Source organism: Pyrus communis, chromosome 10, assembly GCF_041283825.1.
Source record: "Pyrus communis isolate YQ-2024b chromosome 10, ASM4128382v1, whole genome shotgun sequence".
Classification (NCBI taxonomy): Eukaryota; Viridiplantae; Streptophyta; class Magnoliopsida; order Rosales; family Rosaceae; genus Pyrus; species Pyrus communis.
The window spans coordinates 31,619,828-31,636,614 of record NC_142574.1 but is presented as its reverse complement, the minus strand read 5'-3'; the positions used below and the strand labels follow the sequence as shown (position 1 = coordinate 31,636,614).

The following is a 16,787-nucleotide window of genomic DNA, read 5'->3' as shown; positions in this document are numbered from 1 at the left end:
TACTTTTAATTGTGTTGTATGAGATTATGGTTGTGAGATATTGTGATTTGTTTCAGACGAACCGTTGGATGTCTAGGTGACTCATTCAGAGTTTTCAAAGGGTTGATATTGATTTCTTATGAATGATTTATATTCAAGGTCTATAAATTGTGATTGATGACTAGTTTTATTATTGTATCACATGCTTATATTATTGTTACTCACCCGAGCCTTGCAGCTTATCTGAGTGCCTGATTTGCCAGAGCACCAATCCTATAATGTAGGCATTGACTTTCCATATGACAGGTCTAGGTAGATTACGAGAAATTGCTTGATATTTTGGTTCCGTTGAGTGGTCCGGAACCCGATGTTGTTGGATTTCGTTGAGTGGTCCGGAATCCTTACTCTTGTTCATTCCGTAAGGTGATCTTAGAATCCTAAATTCGAGTAGATGGGAATTACCCACCATAGATATTGTGAAAATAAATTAGAATTACCATGGTTATTACTCATAATCCAAGTGGGGAATTATATAGAGTTTCTTGGTTAATTCGTGAAATGTTTTGTTATCGCATTGCTTGATGAGCGTAATTAAATGCTAAGATTGTACATCTTGATTCACGAATTGATTAATTATTTACGGGATTGTGGAGTGACGTTGGATATGAGTGTCGTTATTATGATTATTTTAGTTGATTAATATTTCTGGAGAATAATATTGTGCTTTGCTAATTCTTTAATATGTTACACGCTATGAAATGTGATTTCATGTGGGAACGTGATGATTTATGTGATAGATGAAGTGGAAATGTTATTCGTCTTGTGTGATTATTATGTTGGATATCATTGTTATTGTTATGACTGACTTGTTGATAAATATGACGAGATAATATGATTGTGCTTTGTCGTTTGTTATTTGAAAGATTGCATGATATTCATGGTGATATTTTGTTGGGACATAACGACTTATGTGATGAATGTTCGAGTGTACTGAAGTAATGAATTACGAATGACTTGATTCCTATTTAGGGTAGGTAGGCAGTCTAACGAGGATGTTAGATGCAGCCATAAAGTCTACAAAGAATAATTGTGCAGTCGGATCTTAAGTTATGTTTCACTTTTTCCGGAGGCGGGGTAAGTTAAAGATGAGTATTTGGTGACGTTACGTGTCGATCCTAGACGTATGTCGGGATCGGGGCGTGACAGAAGTCCTCCAAAATCTTAATTTTTTTAATACACTTAAATTTGAATGGATTTTAAAATTTTTTAATTGACTACACCTAGATTTGAATAGATTCTAAAATCATTTAGAATCTTTTAATTGATTACATTAAAATTTTAATGTTTTTGAAAATTCTTTCAAATCCGAATTTGACTACACCCTTTATTAAAATTCAAGTATTCGTAAGAATTTGTAATAAGATACAAAGAAGTTCAATAGTAACTTTAGTTTCATCAATTCTACTGCAAAATCAAATGTCTGACGGTCCGAATTAAAAGTTTGAAGGGTAGTTTTGTCATCTTAATTGTTGGGACTGATTGGTATTGATGGTGAGGGGATTGTAGGACAGACAGGAGGCCATGCTGCCTCTGAGATAGAGATAGAGAGAGAAGGAGAGAGAGAGGGATTTCAGGGATATGCAAATCCTTCCCTTCACACAGAAGCTCTGCAAATCAGTCGGCCCCAGCCTCTCAACAGTCATCTCCAGATCCCCTTCATACTGCGAATCAATTCCTTCGCCTTCAGTGTCTCCACAGTCCACACTGCGATGGCAACTGCAACAGAGCTCTCGAATTCTCTCTCTCTTGAAGTTCCTCCGTTTTTTCTCATCAAACTTCAATTCGTCCTAAGTTTGCCATACAACGATGAAATCGCGCAAGGTTTTTTCGGTTGATTCGGGCCACCCCCAACGTCCGGCAAGGTATCAATCTCTTCCTCTCCTCACGAATGTAGCTTCTCTGGTTTTCACTTTGATTTTTTATAGAAGGTATGAGATTTCTTTAATTTTTTTGCTTGGTTTATGATTTTTTTGTGGATTGGACTAGCTGGGGGCTATGGATATCTTCGAATTTGGATGGTCTAGGGTTTCTGATGAGTTCTCTGTTTTTGGTTTTGGTTTTTAGGGATTGGACTAGGAAAAGGGCTGGAGGCGATTTCAAACCATATAAAGGTATATGTGTGTAAAGTCCCTTCTTTCGGTTTTTTATTGCATTGTTTAGGTGGTGAATTGCGCAGAGAATGGGGGAAGAGAGTGTACAATTTATTTAGTTTGAGCAAAACAGTAGCATTTAAGCTTAGTCGGTCAGTGAGGATTAGAGTCAATAAGTTTGAGAGATGGAATGATATATGTGTGTAAAGTCCCTTCTTTCAGTTTTTTATTGCATTGTTTAGGTGGTGAATTGCGCGGAAAATGGGGGAAGAGGGGTACAATTTATTTAATTTGAGCAAAACAGTAGCATTTAAGCTTAGTTGGTTAGTGAGGATTAGAGTTAATAAGGTGTCCTCTGTCTTTATCTGAAATCTGAATTCATTGAATGATGAAGAGGTTGTAGTGTGAGATAAATCGAGAAAGTAACGAAAAGATGAAAGATAAAGCAACAAATATATGACAAACAATAATGATAGATCAATTCATCTATGTTGGTTTATTAAACTTGGTCAAGCAAGCCTTTTGTCTTAATTGGGATATAGTTTGGTACTTTCATACTAATTTCCGTAATTTATAATAGTTAACCAACTAAAAGTGCTTTCTTCTGATTATTTTCCAATATATTTTAGCCAGTACAATCCTAAAAGATTTATTTAGATGCACAACAAATCTATGTATGAAAGGAGATATGTGAGTATCTCTTACATGAATGATTTTATCATTTCCAGAATAATGTGATTTCACTTGATTAGACCAAATTGATTTGATGTTTCCCTATTTGAAGTTGAGGAGTCACATTGGTGGGAAGCAATTCAGGGGCACGTCATCTGCTAACTGGGTCGTCGTCTTCTTTCTTCACTTACGAGTTTTTCAGGTCGAAGGAGTCATCTGCTTCTTCTGGGATTTTCGGGGCCATATTTGTGCCTTCTTCCGGCGTTGTTTATTGGTAACTTCTAAAACCTTTGTAGACATCATGTTCATTTCAGATTTTTGTATCAGTCTTTGTATGCACAGATTTGTTTCGTATTTGAACAAAATTGTAAAACCAAAATGTGTTGTGACTCAGATTTCTCACTTTGAATTGGTATGTTCTATGGCACATCAAATTCCCTCAATATAAGCCGAGGTATGGAAAAACTTTGAATTCCTTGGTTTCTTCCAATTAGTATGCAGAACTCTCAAAAAAGAAACAGGTGAGGGTTGAATGTGTACCCTCATATATACAAGGAGAGATATGGAAATGCTTAGAATGGTGAAGTATTAGCCATGGTGCTAAGTTCTTCACTTATCATAATTTCCAAGGACACATCAATTTCCAATGACTTATTACTCATTTTGGTCTATTTTAATATAGTTTGTGCTCCTCTGTCTTAAAAAAACTTTCCTTTGTTTTACTTTGTTGTTGGGCTTTTTGGTTTATTGGTGAAAGGTTCACAGAGTTGGGATTGGATTGTGCATATTTCATTTGAATTAATTTGGGTTGTGTTTAAGCATTGTACAGTCGCCGTTAGGATTTTGTGGTCAGACAAAGATGGAATCCAAGGACGATGACTACTAGAAATTTTTATTTTGAATTTGGAATTGGTTTGATTGAAGCCCCCTAATTGATTATAATTTCAATTTAGTTTTGATTTTTATGCATCAGGAATTTCAATTGAAGCCTCCTAATTGGATAGTTCTTTTCCCATGTTAGGCTTCTCTGACTCTGGTGATGCAGGTACCAAATTGGAGCGGTGCTGTTAGTGGAGGAATTAGGTAGAAACAATGAGTTTGTAGATTGAATTTGTATATGATGATAATGAAACATACTATGTTGTTTTTGTAATTCTTTATGCTTTCAAAGTTAATTGCGCGGTTATGTTCGTAACCTCTGGGTTCTTACGGTTCTTCGTCTCTCTTACTTCAGATTCTTTGCGTTTTTATCATTCATTTGTGAAGAAATGGGTCGTACGAAGTGGTAAGGCTCTGAGGAAGGCACTTGCCACCAAGGTGCATTTCGTTTGGGTTTCTAATGTCGAAAATTAGAATTGATAATTACAAGCGATTTTTTCCAAGAAACAATCAGATTATTGAATCTAAGTTGCTAATTGTTTTAATTTTGTATATGCTGCAATTAAATTAGCACCCGCAACTGGAGGAGTGAAGAAGCCTGACTGCTACTGCCCTGGAATTGTCACTCTTTGGTAAGTTTTCAACACAATATAGTTCAAATCCTCTGAATCATGTTCTTGAATTTTACTATATGTATCGTGTTCTTTGCATTTTGTTATCTGAACTCTGTTTTTTGAATTTGGTTACCGGAATCGTGCCTATCATTTGGTGTTTAATTAGTTGGTTGTTTCGTAATCAGATTGCTGAACAAATGTTTTGTGTCAATTTGGCTGTCATAGTAAGATTACTTCATGGAACAGTATAATTATTGTGGTATGTGAATGTTGAATTTTTTCTTAATTTAATTTTGGAAAAGAATGTGTTTTAACTGTAGTACTATATGATGAAGTTAGCATCATTATCGGTAAATGCTAGAAAGAAAAAAATTGTCCCTCTTCCTCTGGCCTCCTGAAGTGTTTCCATTCCAGTGTCACCGTCTTTTGTTTCATTCATTCGTAGAATATATTCTTCTTTTTTCTATACCTTTATTACCTCCTTTTAACTTTGATTATCTGTACTTGATGAGTATTATTAGATCCATTCTCAAAATTTTGCATCCCCTGCTTCTTTCTTATGGTCCTTATACTCAAACATGTTCAAGTTTGTATTTTTCTGATGGATTAGACTATTGGGAACTTAGTTACTTTTACTTTTTATATATTTCTGTTGGGTTTTTTTGTTTTTTGGAAAATGAGTATTTGATTAATCGCTTGACTTTCGCTTTCAAAAGGACTCAGAACTTTTGTGTCAATTTGGCTGTGATGGTAAGATTACTTCATGTAACATTGTGTTGTGGCATGTGGGTGTCGAATTTTTTTCTTAATTTAATTTCGGAAAGAAATGCGTTTAACGGTAGACCTATATGATGAAGTTAGCATCCTTATAAGTTGGGAACCTAAAACAGGAGTGGTGTACTCATAAATTCCTACTTTTCTCTGCCTCCTTCCCCTCTACTTGCACCAATTGTGACTTGTTTTCTTTTTTGGTTCTATCTCAGGAGTTTATCAAGGAGAAAGTTCATGAACGAAAGAAATCTAATCGAGAGGTATTTTCTTTTTGGCAGATATCATGAATTATGTTTGGGTGTTTAAACAATATTTGCCTAAAAGTATACTCTGTTTTTTAGTGGTATTTCAAATAAGGTAACTTCCCCAAACACTGATATTTTGGTTTTCTATCAGTATGTGTGAAACCATCTTGATTCAGGTTACAAGGTTGAGAGTTGCGGATAATTAATCATGTTCAATAACCTTAGTTACAGGGCCATTCACTTAAATTTTGGTTTCAAGTTGTAGAAAGACGGCTTTTCATTCTTTCTTAATATAAGCTTTCATTACAGCTTCAGTTTCACATCATTCGTCACTGGATTTGCTAATAAAAGTTTTTAGTGAGATAATCTTACTGGTGAATTGTTAAAAGGTAGGAAGAGAGAAGGCGGCCTGTGATTTTATAAACTAAAGTTCAGATGCATTTTCTGTGGTATGGGATGTCCGAGAGAAAGGGTTTCAGGGATCAGGTTTGGGTGGGATTTCGAGGATTAGGTATGGGGTTTTGTTTGTGCGATTTCTAGAGAGATGAGGGAGTCCGAGATAGGATTTAGGAGATTTGTTCGAGGAATTGCAGATAGAGATAGGGAGTGTCCGAGAGAAGTGTGGGAGGATTTAGGCGGGATTTTAGGGATTTGGTTTAGGGTTTGTTTTCTGCGATTTGGGGGAGATGGTCTGGTGTCAGTGCCTTCACAGGGTGGGGGTGTGATATGGGGGAGAGAGGAGAGGGGGTTGGTTGCAGAGAGTGGGGGTGTGATTTGGGGGAGATAGGTGAGGGGGTTGGTTGCAGAGCGAAGGTGACAGCGGGTGCACGATCAGGGGGACATAAAGAGAGTTGATTGGGTACAAGATTTGGGGGTAGGGTTGAGGGAACGAGTGTGATTGGATATTATATTACAATTGTGGGTTCTGTTTTTAGGGCTGGATGAAAAGAAACACCCATCAGAGCTTTGAACAACTCGAAGGTCAGTGATTTCTTCCTTCTCTCTAATTCTGTTTCTGCTATTTCATTTTGTAGGATTTAGTTTAGTAAGTTGGAAAATTTAATTAAACATTTTCAATTGCAGAGCTTAGTGTATACAACAATTAGGGTTGTTGGTTATATTCAAATCAGAAATAAAATTGTTGAAATGGTTACAAAATTAGCTACTTGAACAAGTCCTCAACATTTTATGTTTTTAATTACCTGTTGAAATGGTTGCCTATACTACAGGCCACATATTATGTGTGAACTACATGTTTCTGTTGTTTCTTAAGGAAACAGAACTTTTTTGGAAACCATCTCGTTCTAATCAAAGACGTTTAGTTTCTTCCCACTCATTGTACAATGTGTGTATATGCCTGCTCACTTGAATGTATATAAAAGCAAAATTGCTTATCTTATCAATCGCATTCACTCATGTAACCAATTGTTTGTTCATAATTGTGTTGAATTTATTTAACTTAAATGTATTTCATTCGTCTAATTACGGTTGAAACAACTGGTTCCCGCAGCGACGCCTGGACGTATTTTCTAGTACCCACTCAACTCATTTTGATCATTTCACGATAATAGGGAATATTTTACCAGAAAAACTAATGTCGGATTGTAACAGAATCTGACTTGAACAGACAAGGAACGGGGTATGGCTTTCACTGCTCGATATATTAGGATCTAGTACTTGCAGGAGGTAGATGCCGGCGGTGATTGAGGAGACATGTTAAGAAGGTGAGCGAGAAAAGGAGTCTTGAGGCGGTGAGGAGGAGGGGAGTATCCGCTAACTGTGAGGCATTTGGGTCTGCGCTGCGTCGCTTTCATTTCCCACAATTTGTTGGAAATTTGTTATTTTTTGTATTTTAAAACAAAATAAAAATATTTAACACTGCCATGGATAGCGAAGGAGATATGATTTGGAATTGGTCAATATTAATTATCATCAGCAATATTAGGCAATGATGGAGGTTTTTATTATTCATATATTTTTAAATAATCGATATTATTTACACTTAAGAAAATGGGGGTGAACTTAACCTTATATTAGACTAGCAATAATGCAGTTCAAATTCGTCTTTGTAATTATTCCAAGTCTAAATTCTCAACTGGGGTAGATCAATATGGGTTTGGATAGTGATGTCATTCTTGTATGCTCAAATTTGGTTCTTTTTCTCGTAACTGGCTTAGAATAAGATATGAATACAAGTCCAGTGTGACTTGATGATTAGCGAAGCAAATGCATCATGCTAGTTAGTGGTGTATTAAACCAAGAGCTGAAGACTCGCTGGTTAATAGGATAAACAACCAATTTAGTTTTTGAATTATCACCTTAATGAAAATTAGAGTCCTAAACTATATTTTTCAGAAAAATTAGTCCATGAATTATAAAAATCTGCCACTTACATCCCTAATGTTATATTCGAAGCTAATATATTTAATTTTTCGTCAATTTAAGTCACGTTACTTGCATGTGATACACATTGGAGGGTAGATTGGTAGTTTTTCATAAAGAAATAGTGTAATTTAACTTTTGAGGGTAAATTAGATATTAAATTCACAACCTATATGAAATGTTAAGGGCTTATAGACAAGAAAATGATGGTATTACACTCTAAAGTGTGTCAAGTGACTTAAGTTGACGAAAAATTGGATAAAATAGCTTTGAATATAATAATAGTGATGAAATTAGCAATTTGTAATGAATTTAGGGACTTATTTTACTGAAAAATAATTCAGGAATCTAATTTTCATTGAGTTGATAGTTCAACGACTAAATCAGCATTTCACCCTTATTAATATATATATATATATATATATATATATATATATATATATAAAATCAATAATAAAGTCGAAAGAGCACCCACCTCGAAAGAGCACCCAGCCACGCCTCATGCCTCAGTTTTTAAAACACGGGTTACTACTCAATTAAAATTCAAACTACTGTTCACTTGAGAAACAGAAATGGATTCATCAAGAATGTTATTTCTCTTCATTGTTTCCATTCTCTTGGACCTTCTTGCACCCGCCGTAGCCCAAGTCAATGACGCTGTATGCAATTATACAGTTGATTTCTGCCGGAGATGTTCCTACACTGGCACCTACGAAGACGGTGGCGCCTACCAAAAAAACCTCCACACCCTCCTCTCCTCTTTCTCTTCCAACAATCAAACCAACTCCGGCCTTTACAATTCATCGACGGGGCAAGACCCCGACAAAGTGAACGCAATTGCATTGTGTAGAGGAGATGTGTCCCTCAACGACTGCCACACTTGTGTCAACCTGTCTAGTTCCATTCTCTTGAAGGATTGTTTGAATCAAGACGAAGCAATCATATGGGGGGAGCGTTGCATGGTGCGATACTCGAGAAAATTAATAGTTGGTACTCAGGAGGATGAGCCTATTAAGTACCTTCCTAGCCTGAGTAGCGCAACTGATCCCGAAGAATTTGATTTGGTGCTCAATCTCTTTTTGGATACTTTAACCGAGAAGGCTGCGTCGGGGGATTCTCTTAAAAAATTTGCAGCTGGACATGTGATTATCCAAGGAAGTACAACAAACCAACCAATATATGCACTTTTGCAGTGCACGCCAGATTTGGGTAAGCAAAATTGCAGTGGTTGCCTTAAAGGGGCTATCTCTAAAATACCAGAGTGTTGTGGTGGAAAGCAAGGAGGCAGAGTTCTTAAGCCGAGTTGTAATTTGAGATTCGAGACAAATCTTTTCTATGACTTTACCGCCGATTCTCTAGTAGCTCTCCCAGGTATGGTTAAACTTAATGGATGCTTTCATTACAATTAATTCTTTGTCTTTGCTATCTGTTTGTGATGCCCAATAAAATGAAAGCACCCTTCTGATGTTTTGCAGGAAAGAAGAGTACCATATCAAAAGCAGTCATCGTCGTCATCATCACTGTTGTTGCGATTGTTTTTGTCGCTATGATTCTTATCGGAATTTTTATTTCCTCAAGAATGAGGAGACGAAGGAAAAAACTGAAACTTGAAAGTAAGTCCAACTGTGATTATTGTCACTTAGTCTCATATATTATGCTTTTCTCTCAGAACAGATGTGATGATTAAGCTGTCACGTACTTTTCAGATGATAATTCGGATGACATTGGTGTGGTGGAATCGTTGCAATATGACTTCGAAACTATAAGATCTGCAACAGATGACTTCTCTGATGCAAATAAGCTTGGCCAAGGAGGATTTGGAGCTGTCTACAAGGTAACAAAACACTATATTACAAGAAAAACGATTTACTGAAAAATTGTTTAACCCATCTAACTTTTTTTTTTCCTTATAAACTTCAGGGTAGGCTACCAAATGGAAAATATATAGCCGTGAAAAGACTCTCTAAGAATTCTGAACAAGGTGATCGTGAATTGAAAACTGAAGTCACGTTGCTTTCTCAACTTCACCACCGGAATCTAGTACGACTGCTAGGTTTTTGCTTGAAAGCAGGGGAAAGAATCCTCATTTACGAATACGTGCCCAACGCAAGTCTTGATCACTTCATTTTTGGTATGTTTGCTCTATCTTTTGGCATAATTGACAACATTCCTCTTAAATTTTTTGTTACTGAAAATTGTATCAACAAAAGAAAAACTTATGAATCATATTTCGTTCTATTGCAATTGTATTTAGATCCAATCAATCATGGACATTTGAATTGGGAAACACGTTACAAAATCATAAGAGGGATTTCTCGAGGGCTTCTTTACCTTCATGAAGATTCTTGTCCTCGAATCATTCACCGTGATCTTAAACCTAGCAACATTCTGTTAGATGAAGATATGAATCCTAAAATTGCAGACTTTCGCATGGCTCAATTGTTTATGATGGATCAAACTCGAGGAGATACCAAGACAATCATGGGGACCTAGTAAGTATACAAAAATTCTAGCTAAAACACGTTCGTGTGCTTGCCTTGCTAGAAGCCCGAAATTCATGTTTTAATTTGGTGAATATAATTATGCAGTGGATATATGGCTCCAAAATATGCGATCCATGGTCGTTTTTCTGTCAAATCAGATGTTTTTAGTTTTGGCGTGTTAGTCCTTGAGATCTTAAGTGGTAGAAAGATTACCAGTTTCCTAAGTGCTGAGAATGAAGAGGACCTTTTAACCTATGTGAGTAAGAATATACTCTTTTACACATTATTTAACTCTCAGTACATGAACTTTCTTTCATTAATGTACTTCTCAACTTTTATTATAGGCATGGAGAAATTGGAAGGCGGATACCGTGACAAATATCATAGACCCTGTGCTGACGACGGGATTAGGAACTGAAATGATGAGATGCATCCACATTGGTTTACTTTGCGTCCAAGAAAATGTGACTAGCAGACCGACAATGACTTCAGTTGTTTCGTTGCTTAATAGTCATTCTATGACACTCCCATTACCTTCAAGACCTGCATATTATTTGCACAACAGTGAAACAGACACGACGGAACGAACACAATCATATGAATCTAAAAACCCTGAGCATGTGTCGATAAATGAGGACTCAATTACTGAGCTATATCCTCGCTAAAAAAAATGTAGGCTTTTTGTTTTTAGTTTTTGTTTTTAATTTTATTATATAAACTGCAAGGTCAATCTCACTCCAGCATTGATATTAACATATGTAGGCGTTTTGGTTTGGTTTAAGCACAAATTTGTTTTATGTTGATTGTGTGGAGAAAGTTTTTTGTGTACTTGGAACACCAACAATGTTATTTTTCTTTATTTTGAAAGGGAACTTGTTCTTGCATGTAGATAAATCCAGAGTTACGTGTTTAGAACAAATTTTTTGATCAATAAAGTAAAGAAAGAAAATACCAAACAGCAGCTAAAGTTTAATTTTCACAGAAGACAAGTTAGCTAGGTCTCTAACATAAGAATTTCTTACGACATGTAGAGAAGAGTCACAAGATGCTTTCATTTATAAATGAAGAGTAACAATACTAGACACTAGTACTAAGCTATTTATATTAATTTTTTCGAAAAAAAAATAGTTTAGAGATCTAATTTTTACTTAAGTGCTAATTTAGAGACAAAATCAACAATTCATCTATGAAAAAAATTGTAGTTGACAAGTAACCTTCTCTTAAATATTTATGTCGATAGATAAATGAACTTTAAAAAGCAAAATTACATGCTAAAAATAGAAAATTTTTGTAAGGTATACAGTCGGTCGTGAAAAATAAAAAGGAATATTCAAAGGGTGATGTTAAAAAGACCACCACCGTCACTTTTTATGGCCTACAAAAGAATATCTAAAACCATGATCTTCCAGTGAAAATTCAAGGGGCTGAAACTAGGGTGGAAGAGTCAAGTGGAAAAGAGTATTCACGTACACATTTGGCCTCTTCGTACACAATGATTTATTTGTTTGGACCGCATTCAGAAAATAACTTTTTACGAATTTCACATATATCGCGAAGAAAATTTTGTTGCGAACAATTTTGCTAATATGGACTTGTCTTCTCCAACTTTAACATAACATGATTAACCGCTGTCAGCGGCTCATGCTTTGTTTTCAGATTATGTTGGCTTGCCTGGTTGCAGCTTCTCAAATTAGTATGCATCTCAACGTACAGGTTTGTCTCACATTTTTGTTTTTTATCCTAACCTTGTGGTGTCGTTCGAATTATTTTATAGGTTTAGACATTTTAGGTTTGGCTTTAGAGAGTTTAGGTTTCATGTCTCCTCTTTCTTTTCTTTGAATCTTTCTTGTTTTGGTTTCTAGATATATAAGGTTTATATCTCTTCTTCTTTTTCATGTTTTTTTTTTTTTGTTGGTTTTAAGAGTAGTAAGGTTTATATCCCCTGATTAGAAACAACTTCTTTTTTCATTATCAATAAAAAAATTTCGTACAAAAGAAACATTTTTCCAAGAGGAGTGAAGACTAAATATTTGAACTGGGAGAAGAAGATTCAATCCACACCGACCAAAGAAACATTTTTTCCAAGAAGCGTAAAGACTAAATATTTGAACTGAAGATGTAATTATTGAAATTTTGAAGAAAAAGACAAGTAAGAACAAAGTTTGGCTAAAAACTCCATCCAGAAACCTTCATTTTCACACGGCATCTCAATCCTGGCATAGATAGTCAAATTGAAAGACCAAGATTTTCCAAAAAAAAAAAAAAAAAAAAAAAAAATTTGAAGGACCATGACGAAACTGTCAATCACTGTCAATTTTCAACTCTCCGGACAATTCTACGCCACTCCTGAATTTTTTTTATTGGATTTTCAGCTTAAAAACAAATATATGACAATTACTTTAGTGACCGGACCCAAAAAAAAAAAAAAAAAAAAAAAAAAAAAAAAAAAAAACATTACTTTAGTGACTGACAAAATTGGTTCCACAAGTTTATAACATTTTCCTTCGTATACAAAAGAAAATAGGAATATGATAAACATATAATTTTAGCCTCTAAAATATTTTTATTTAATTTTGATCGTTGTTTTTGTTCGATTATTAGATTTGAATGTCATTAGTTAAGAAAATTGTTGAATTTGAATCTCATAAATAGTGAATTCTACAAAAAAAAATTATTCTTTCAATCCTTAGCATATATATCGTTTCATCAAAATTAAAAAAAAAAAAAAAAACAAAAAAAAAACAAAAAAAAACAAAAAAAAAAAAACAAGAAACTTATCTATATTTTTATTTATTTATTTATTTTTTTCACAATAGGGTGGGTTGATGATTATAGAAGATACAACCAATGCTAGCTACTCTATTAAAGTATTAATTGAAGGTCTCCGGGTAATTAGCAGCGAAACACATACTTTTAACGTACACATGAGATATTAGCCGAAATTTCTCTCTAAATTTTAATTTTAGCTAAGTACCCGCCTAAACTCTTAAAATTTGCAAATTTCCCCCTTAAATTTTTATAATTTCTCAATTTCTCTCATGAATTTTAATTTTATAACTGGCCATCAGTTTATAGTAATGAATTTATTGAGATGAGTAATTATTTTTCTTATTTAAATTTGGGTCTTCAATTGAAATAAGTGAATCGAAACGGTTACATGAATCAAGTCATAAGAAAGGCTAGTGTAATGACATCACAATCCCAACATGTTGATGAAAAAGCAAGACCAAGAAGAAGATTTACAGTTGTCCATATTAGCGATAAAATTCAAACTGAAGTTCGTAGATTATTTCTAATGTGGGATCTTGTCTACCCATACATACAAGTACATTACATACATTTACATATATACCTGTACATATGTACATACATACATACATGTATAATTATATAAAGCCAAACCTCAACCGCGTTGCCTCGGAATTGAGCAGGAGAAATGGATTTCTCCAGACCATTACTTCTCTTCATTCTTCCTGCTATCTTCAACCTTCTAGCTCCCACCATGGCCCAATTTGACCTCCGCACCTGCACTAGCGCAGCTGAATACTGCTGGATATGTTCTGATACTGCAGGCAACTACACGCCCGGTGACATATACCAATCCAACCTCAAAAGACTCTTCTCTTCCTTCTCCTCCGACACCCGAAACAAATCTGGATTCTACAGTTCTTCAATGGGACAAGACTCCAGCAAAGTCAATGCCATTGCATTATGTAGAGGAGACCTTGCACTTGACAATTGTAGGACTTGCGTCAACGAGACCACTCATCTTCTCTTGCAGAATTGTCCAAATCATAAGGAAGCAATCCTATGGGGAGAGCGTTGTATGGTTCGCTACTCGTACAACTTAATATTTGGTATTGAGCAAGGGGACCCAACTAAGTATTTGCCCAGCCCAAATTCAGCGAAAAACTCTCAACAGTTTGAGGCGGTTCTTAACCCTTTGTTGGGTATTTTAATTGAGAAAGCTGCATCTGGGGATTCGCTTAAAAAATTTGCGGCAGGGCATGCAAATATCCCGGATGCCGAAACAATACATGCATTTGCCCAGTGCACTCCAGATATAAACCAGCAAAATTGCAGCAATTGCCTTAAAGATTCCTTCTCAATTATTCCAGGATGTTGCGGTGGAAAAAGTGGAGGAAGAGTTCTTAAACCCAGCTGTAGCTTAAGGTATGAGAATAATGGTGATTTCTTTGGGCCTTTCACCACTTCGCAAATAGATATTCCAGTTCCACCAGCACTAGCACCAGCACCAGGTATGCTAGTATTTAAATTAATTAGTATTTCGGCTCCCTGCATATGTTGAAATGTAATCGATGCCTCACAATTATGTGGTGTGATTCTTAACAAAACTACGCTTGTGATTTACAATATTTCAGCAGCAAAGAAGAGTAACACAAGAGAAATTGTCATCATCATCACTGTGGTTTCGGTTGCTGTCGCTATTATCATGAGTAGTATATGTATTTTCTTAAGAATGATGAAACGAAGAGTAAAATTACGTGAAGGTAAGTTCAACCTGTTTTATCGTCACACTCTGATCTTTAAAATGCATTTAATTATCTCATCCAACTTTTTTGGAACATTTGTTATTTTCAGGTCACGGGAATTCAGATGAAAATTTGGTGGAGTCGTTGCAATATGACTTCGAAACTATAAAATCTGCAACAGATGACTTCTCTGATGCAAATAAGCTTGGACGAGGTGGATTTGGAACTGTTTACAAGGTAACAAAACAAATAAAGTCCACAAGAAAAAGATGATACTTAACAATTGTTTCCTTACTTTATGTTTTCTGCTAAACATTCAGGGAAGGCTATTGAATGGGCAACTTATAGCCGTGAAAAGGCTCTCTAAGAATTCTGAACAAGGTGATCGTGAATTTAAGAACGAAGTAGAGTTACTTGCTCAGCTTCAACACCGGAATTTAGTAAGGCTCCTTGGATTTTGCATAAAAGCAAAGGAAAGACTCCTCATTTACCAATACGTGGCTAACGCAAGTCTTGATCACTTCATTTTTGGTATATTTGCTCTATCTCTTTGTTGGTATAATTTATACTGATTTCTTATAGATAAAAAATTCACAGTTCCTTCTAACGAAACAATATACATTAGACCCCCAAAATAACGCGCATTTGGAATGGGAAACACGTTACAAGATCATACAAGGCATTGCTCGAGGGATCCTTTACCTTCATGAAGACTCTCGGCTCCGAATTATTCACCGTGATCTAAAAGCAAGCAACATTTTGTTAGATGAAGATATGAACCCCAAAATTGCTGATTTTGGTATGGCCAGATTGTTCATGATTGATCAAACTCAAGGAGATACAAAGACAATTGTGGGAACCTAGTAAGTACTCTAATAACATTGCAAGCTATCTTACACTTTAGTCTTGTGCTTTGATTACAATAGAAATCAAAGTTTTTCAAGTTTCCATTAGAACTTAATTACATTCTTTTATTTGGAATATAATATTGCAGCGGATATATGGCTCCAGAGTATGCAATTCATGGGCGCTTCTCTGTCAAAACAGACGTCTTCAGTTTTGGTGTGTTAGTGCTTGAAATTATTAGTGCTAAAAAGATTGGCAGTTTTCGATATGGTAAAAGTGAAGAGGACCTTTTAAGCTATGTGAGTAGTATAATCAATTTGGTTATTCCCTCTTTTGCCTGCCAAAGAACATTAACTGGTAGTAAAAAATTTCCTTTTGACTATATTGATGAACTTTTATAGGCTTGGAGAAATTGGAGGGAGGAAACACCTCAAAATATCATAGATCCTACGTTGACGACAAGTTCAAGAATCGAAATAATAAGATGCATCCACGTTGGTTTACTTTGTGTCCAACAAAATGCGGTTGACAGGCCGACCGTGATTTCAATTGTATCCATGCTTAATAGCGAGACTCTCACACTTTCAGTGCCCTCACGACCTGCATTTTTTTTGCAAGACGACGGTGAACCAGACATGTGTTTGACGACATTGACAGAGTCTGATGAATCCAAAAGCAGCTCCATCTATGTGACGCAAAATGAGCCTTCAAATATTACTGAACCATATCCTCGCTAGTTATGAGCTATGTTCCCAATGGAGAGGAATGCACATATCCCACTTCTTTTGAATAATGTATATGCACCGTATAAGCTTTATAATCGGAATCAATTAATTTCTTAATCTTCATATCCCTACAAACAAAAAATTATTCGAATCGAATATTGTTTAATCATTCAAATATATAGACGGTTAATTATGAAAATGTTACTTGGTACTCACACCGTCGATTTGTTCCATACTTTTGGATGACTAAACCATACCAATTTGAATGATTCTTTGTAGGAATGATCTTTAAATGAATATTAAGAAATTGAACGGTTCCGATTATGAAGTTTATATGCTACATCATTTGAAAGAAGTATGCGTATTTTTAGGGGAACTCAAGTATTATCCTATATATAATAACGAAAATGCTACTTTACCATATTTGTATCACTTCTCTTATAAAGATGGAATTCACATTTATTGGTAGGCCTTACTTTATAAGAAAGTTGATACAACAAATGTTGTATGAAAAATGTGATCAGTGTAGCATTACTCATATAATAACA

The 16,787-nt window shown here is 35.3% G+C and overlaps 3 protein-coding genes across 40 annotated transcripts; all 3 read left to right on the top strand.

Annotated features, from left to right (window-relative positions):
- The first annotated feature begins 1,551 nt into the window (after positions 1–1,551).
- On the top strand, positions 1,552–7,259 carry LOC137729823 (uncharacterized). 35 transcript variants are annotated; one of them, XM_088677465.1, is made up of 10 exons: positions 1,552–1,901; positions 2,104–2,150; positions 2,759–2,819; positions 2,914–3,075; positions 3,823–3,884; positions 4,036–4,086; positions 4,252–4,312; positions 5,278–5,325; positions 6,246–6,291; positions 6,922–7,259. In XM_088677465.1, exons 3-7 carry the CDS (start codon positions 2,787–2,789, stop codon positions 4,280–4,282), a joined length of 339 nt encoding a protein of 112 aa, XP_088533591.1. In that variant the 5' UTR covers positions 1,552–1,901; positions 2,104–2,150; positions 2,759–2,786; the 3' UTR covers positions 4,283–4,312; positions 5,278–5,325; positions 6,246–6,291; positions 6,922–7,259. The 35 variants fall into 35 exon arrangements, 23 of the variants coding, with proteins under 23 accessions (XP_088533591.1, XP_088533590.1, XP_088533600.1 ...); XM_088677464.1 differs by having other exon boundaries at positions 6,821–7,259; XM_088677474.1 differs by adding an exon at positions 3,196–3,255 and having other exon boundaries at positions 1,552–1,967; positions 3,004–3,075; positions 6,246–7,259.
- Positions 7,260–8,177: 918 nt separating this feature from the next.
- Positions 8,178–11,069, top strand: LOC137727825 (cysteine-rich receptor-like protein kinase 27). 4 transcript variants are annotated; one of them, XM_088677458.1, is made up of 7 exons: positions 8,178–9,063; positions 9,168–9,305; positions 9,399–9,526; positions 9,613–9,823; positions 9,947–10,184; positions 10,281–10,435; positions 10,520–10,745. In XM_088677458.1, exons 1-7 carry the CDS (start codon positions 8,265–8,267, stop codon positions 10,591–10,593), a joined length of 1,743 nt encoding a protein of 580 aa, XP_088533584.1. In that variant the 5' UTR covers positions 8,178–8,264; the 3' UTR covers positions 10,594–10,745. The 4 variants fall into 4 exon arrangements, with proteins under 4 accessions (XP_088533584.1, XP_068322760.2, XP_088533583.1 ...); XM_088677457.1 differs by having other exon boundaries at positions 8,181–9,063; positions 10,115–10,184; positions 10,281–10,431; positions 10,520–11,069; XM_068466660.2 differs by having other exon boundaries at positions 8,182–9,063; positions 10,281–10,431; positions 10,520–11,069.
- A 2,516-nt stretch (positions 11,070–13,585) lies between these two features.
- LOC137727828 (cysteine-rich receptor-like protein kinase 26) lies at positions 13,586–16,356 on the top strand. The gene is made up of 7 exons (XM_068466665.2): positions 13,586–14,434; positions 14,558–14,686; positions 14,778–14,905; positions 14,989–15,199; positions 15,294–15,531; positions 15,663–15,813; positions 15,916–16,356. The coding sequence occupies exons 1-7, from the start codon at positions 13,612–13,614 to the stop codon at positions 16,249–16,251; spliced, it is 2,016 nt and encodes a 671-aa protein (XP_068322766.2). The 5' UTR covers positions 13,586–13,611; the 3' UTR covers positions 16,252–16,356.
- The last annotated feature ends 431 nt before the right edge of the window (positions 16,357–16,787 follow it).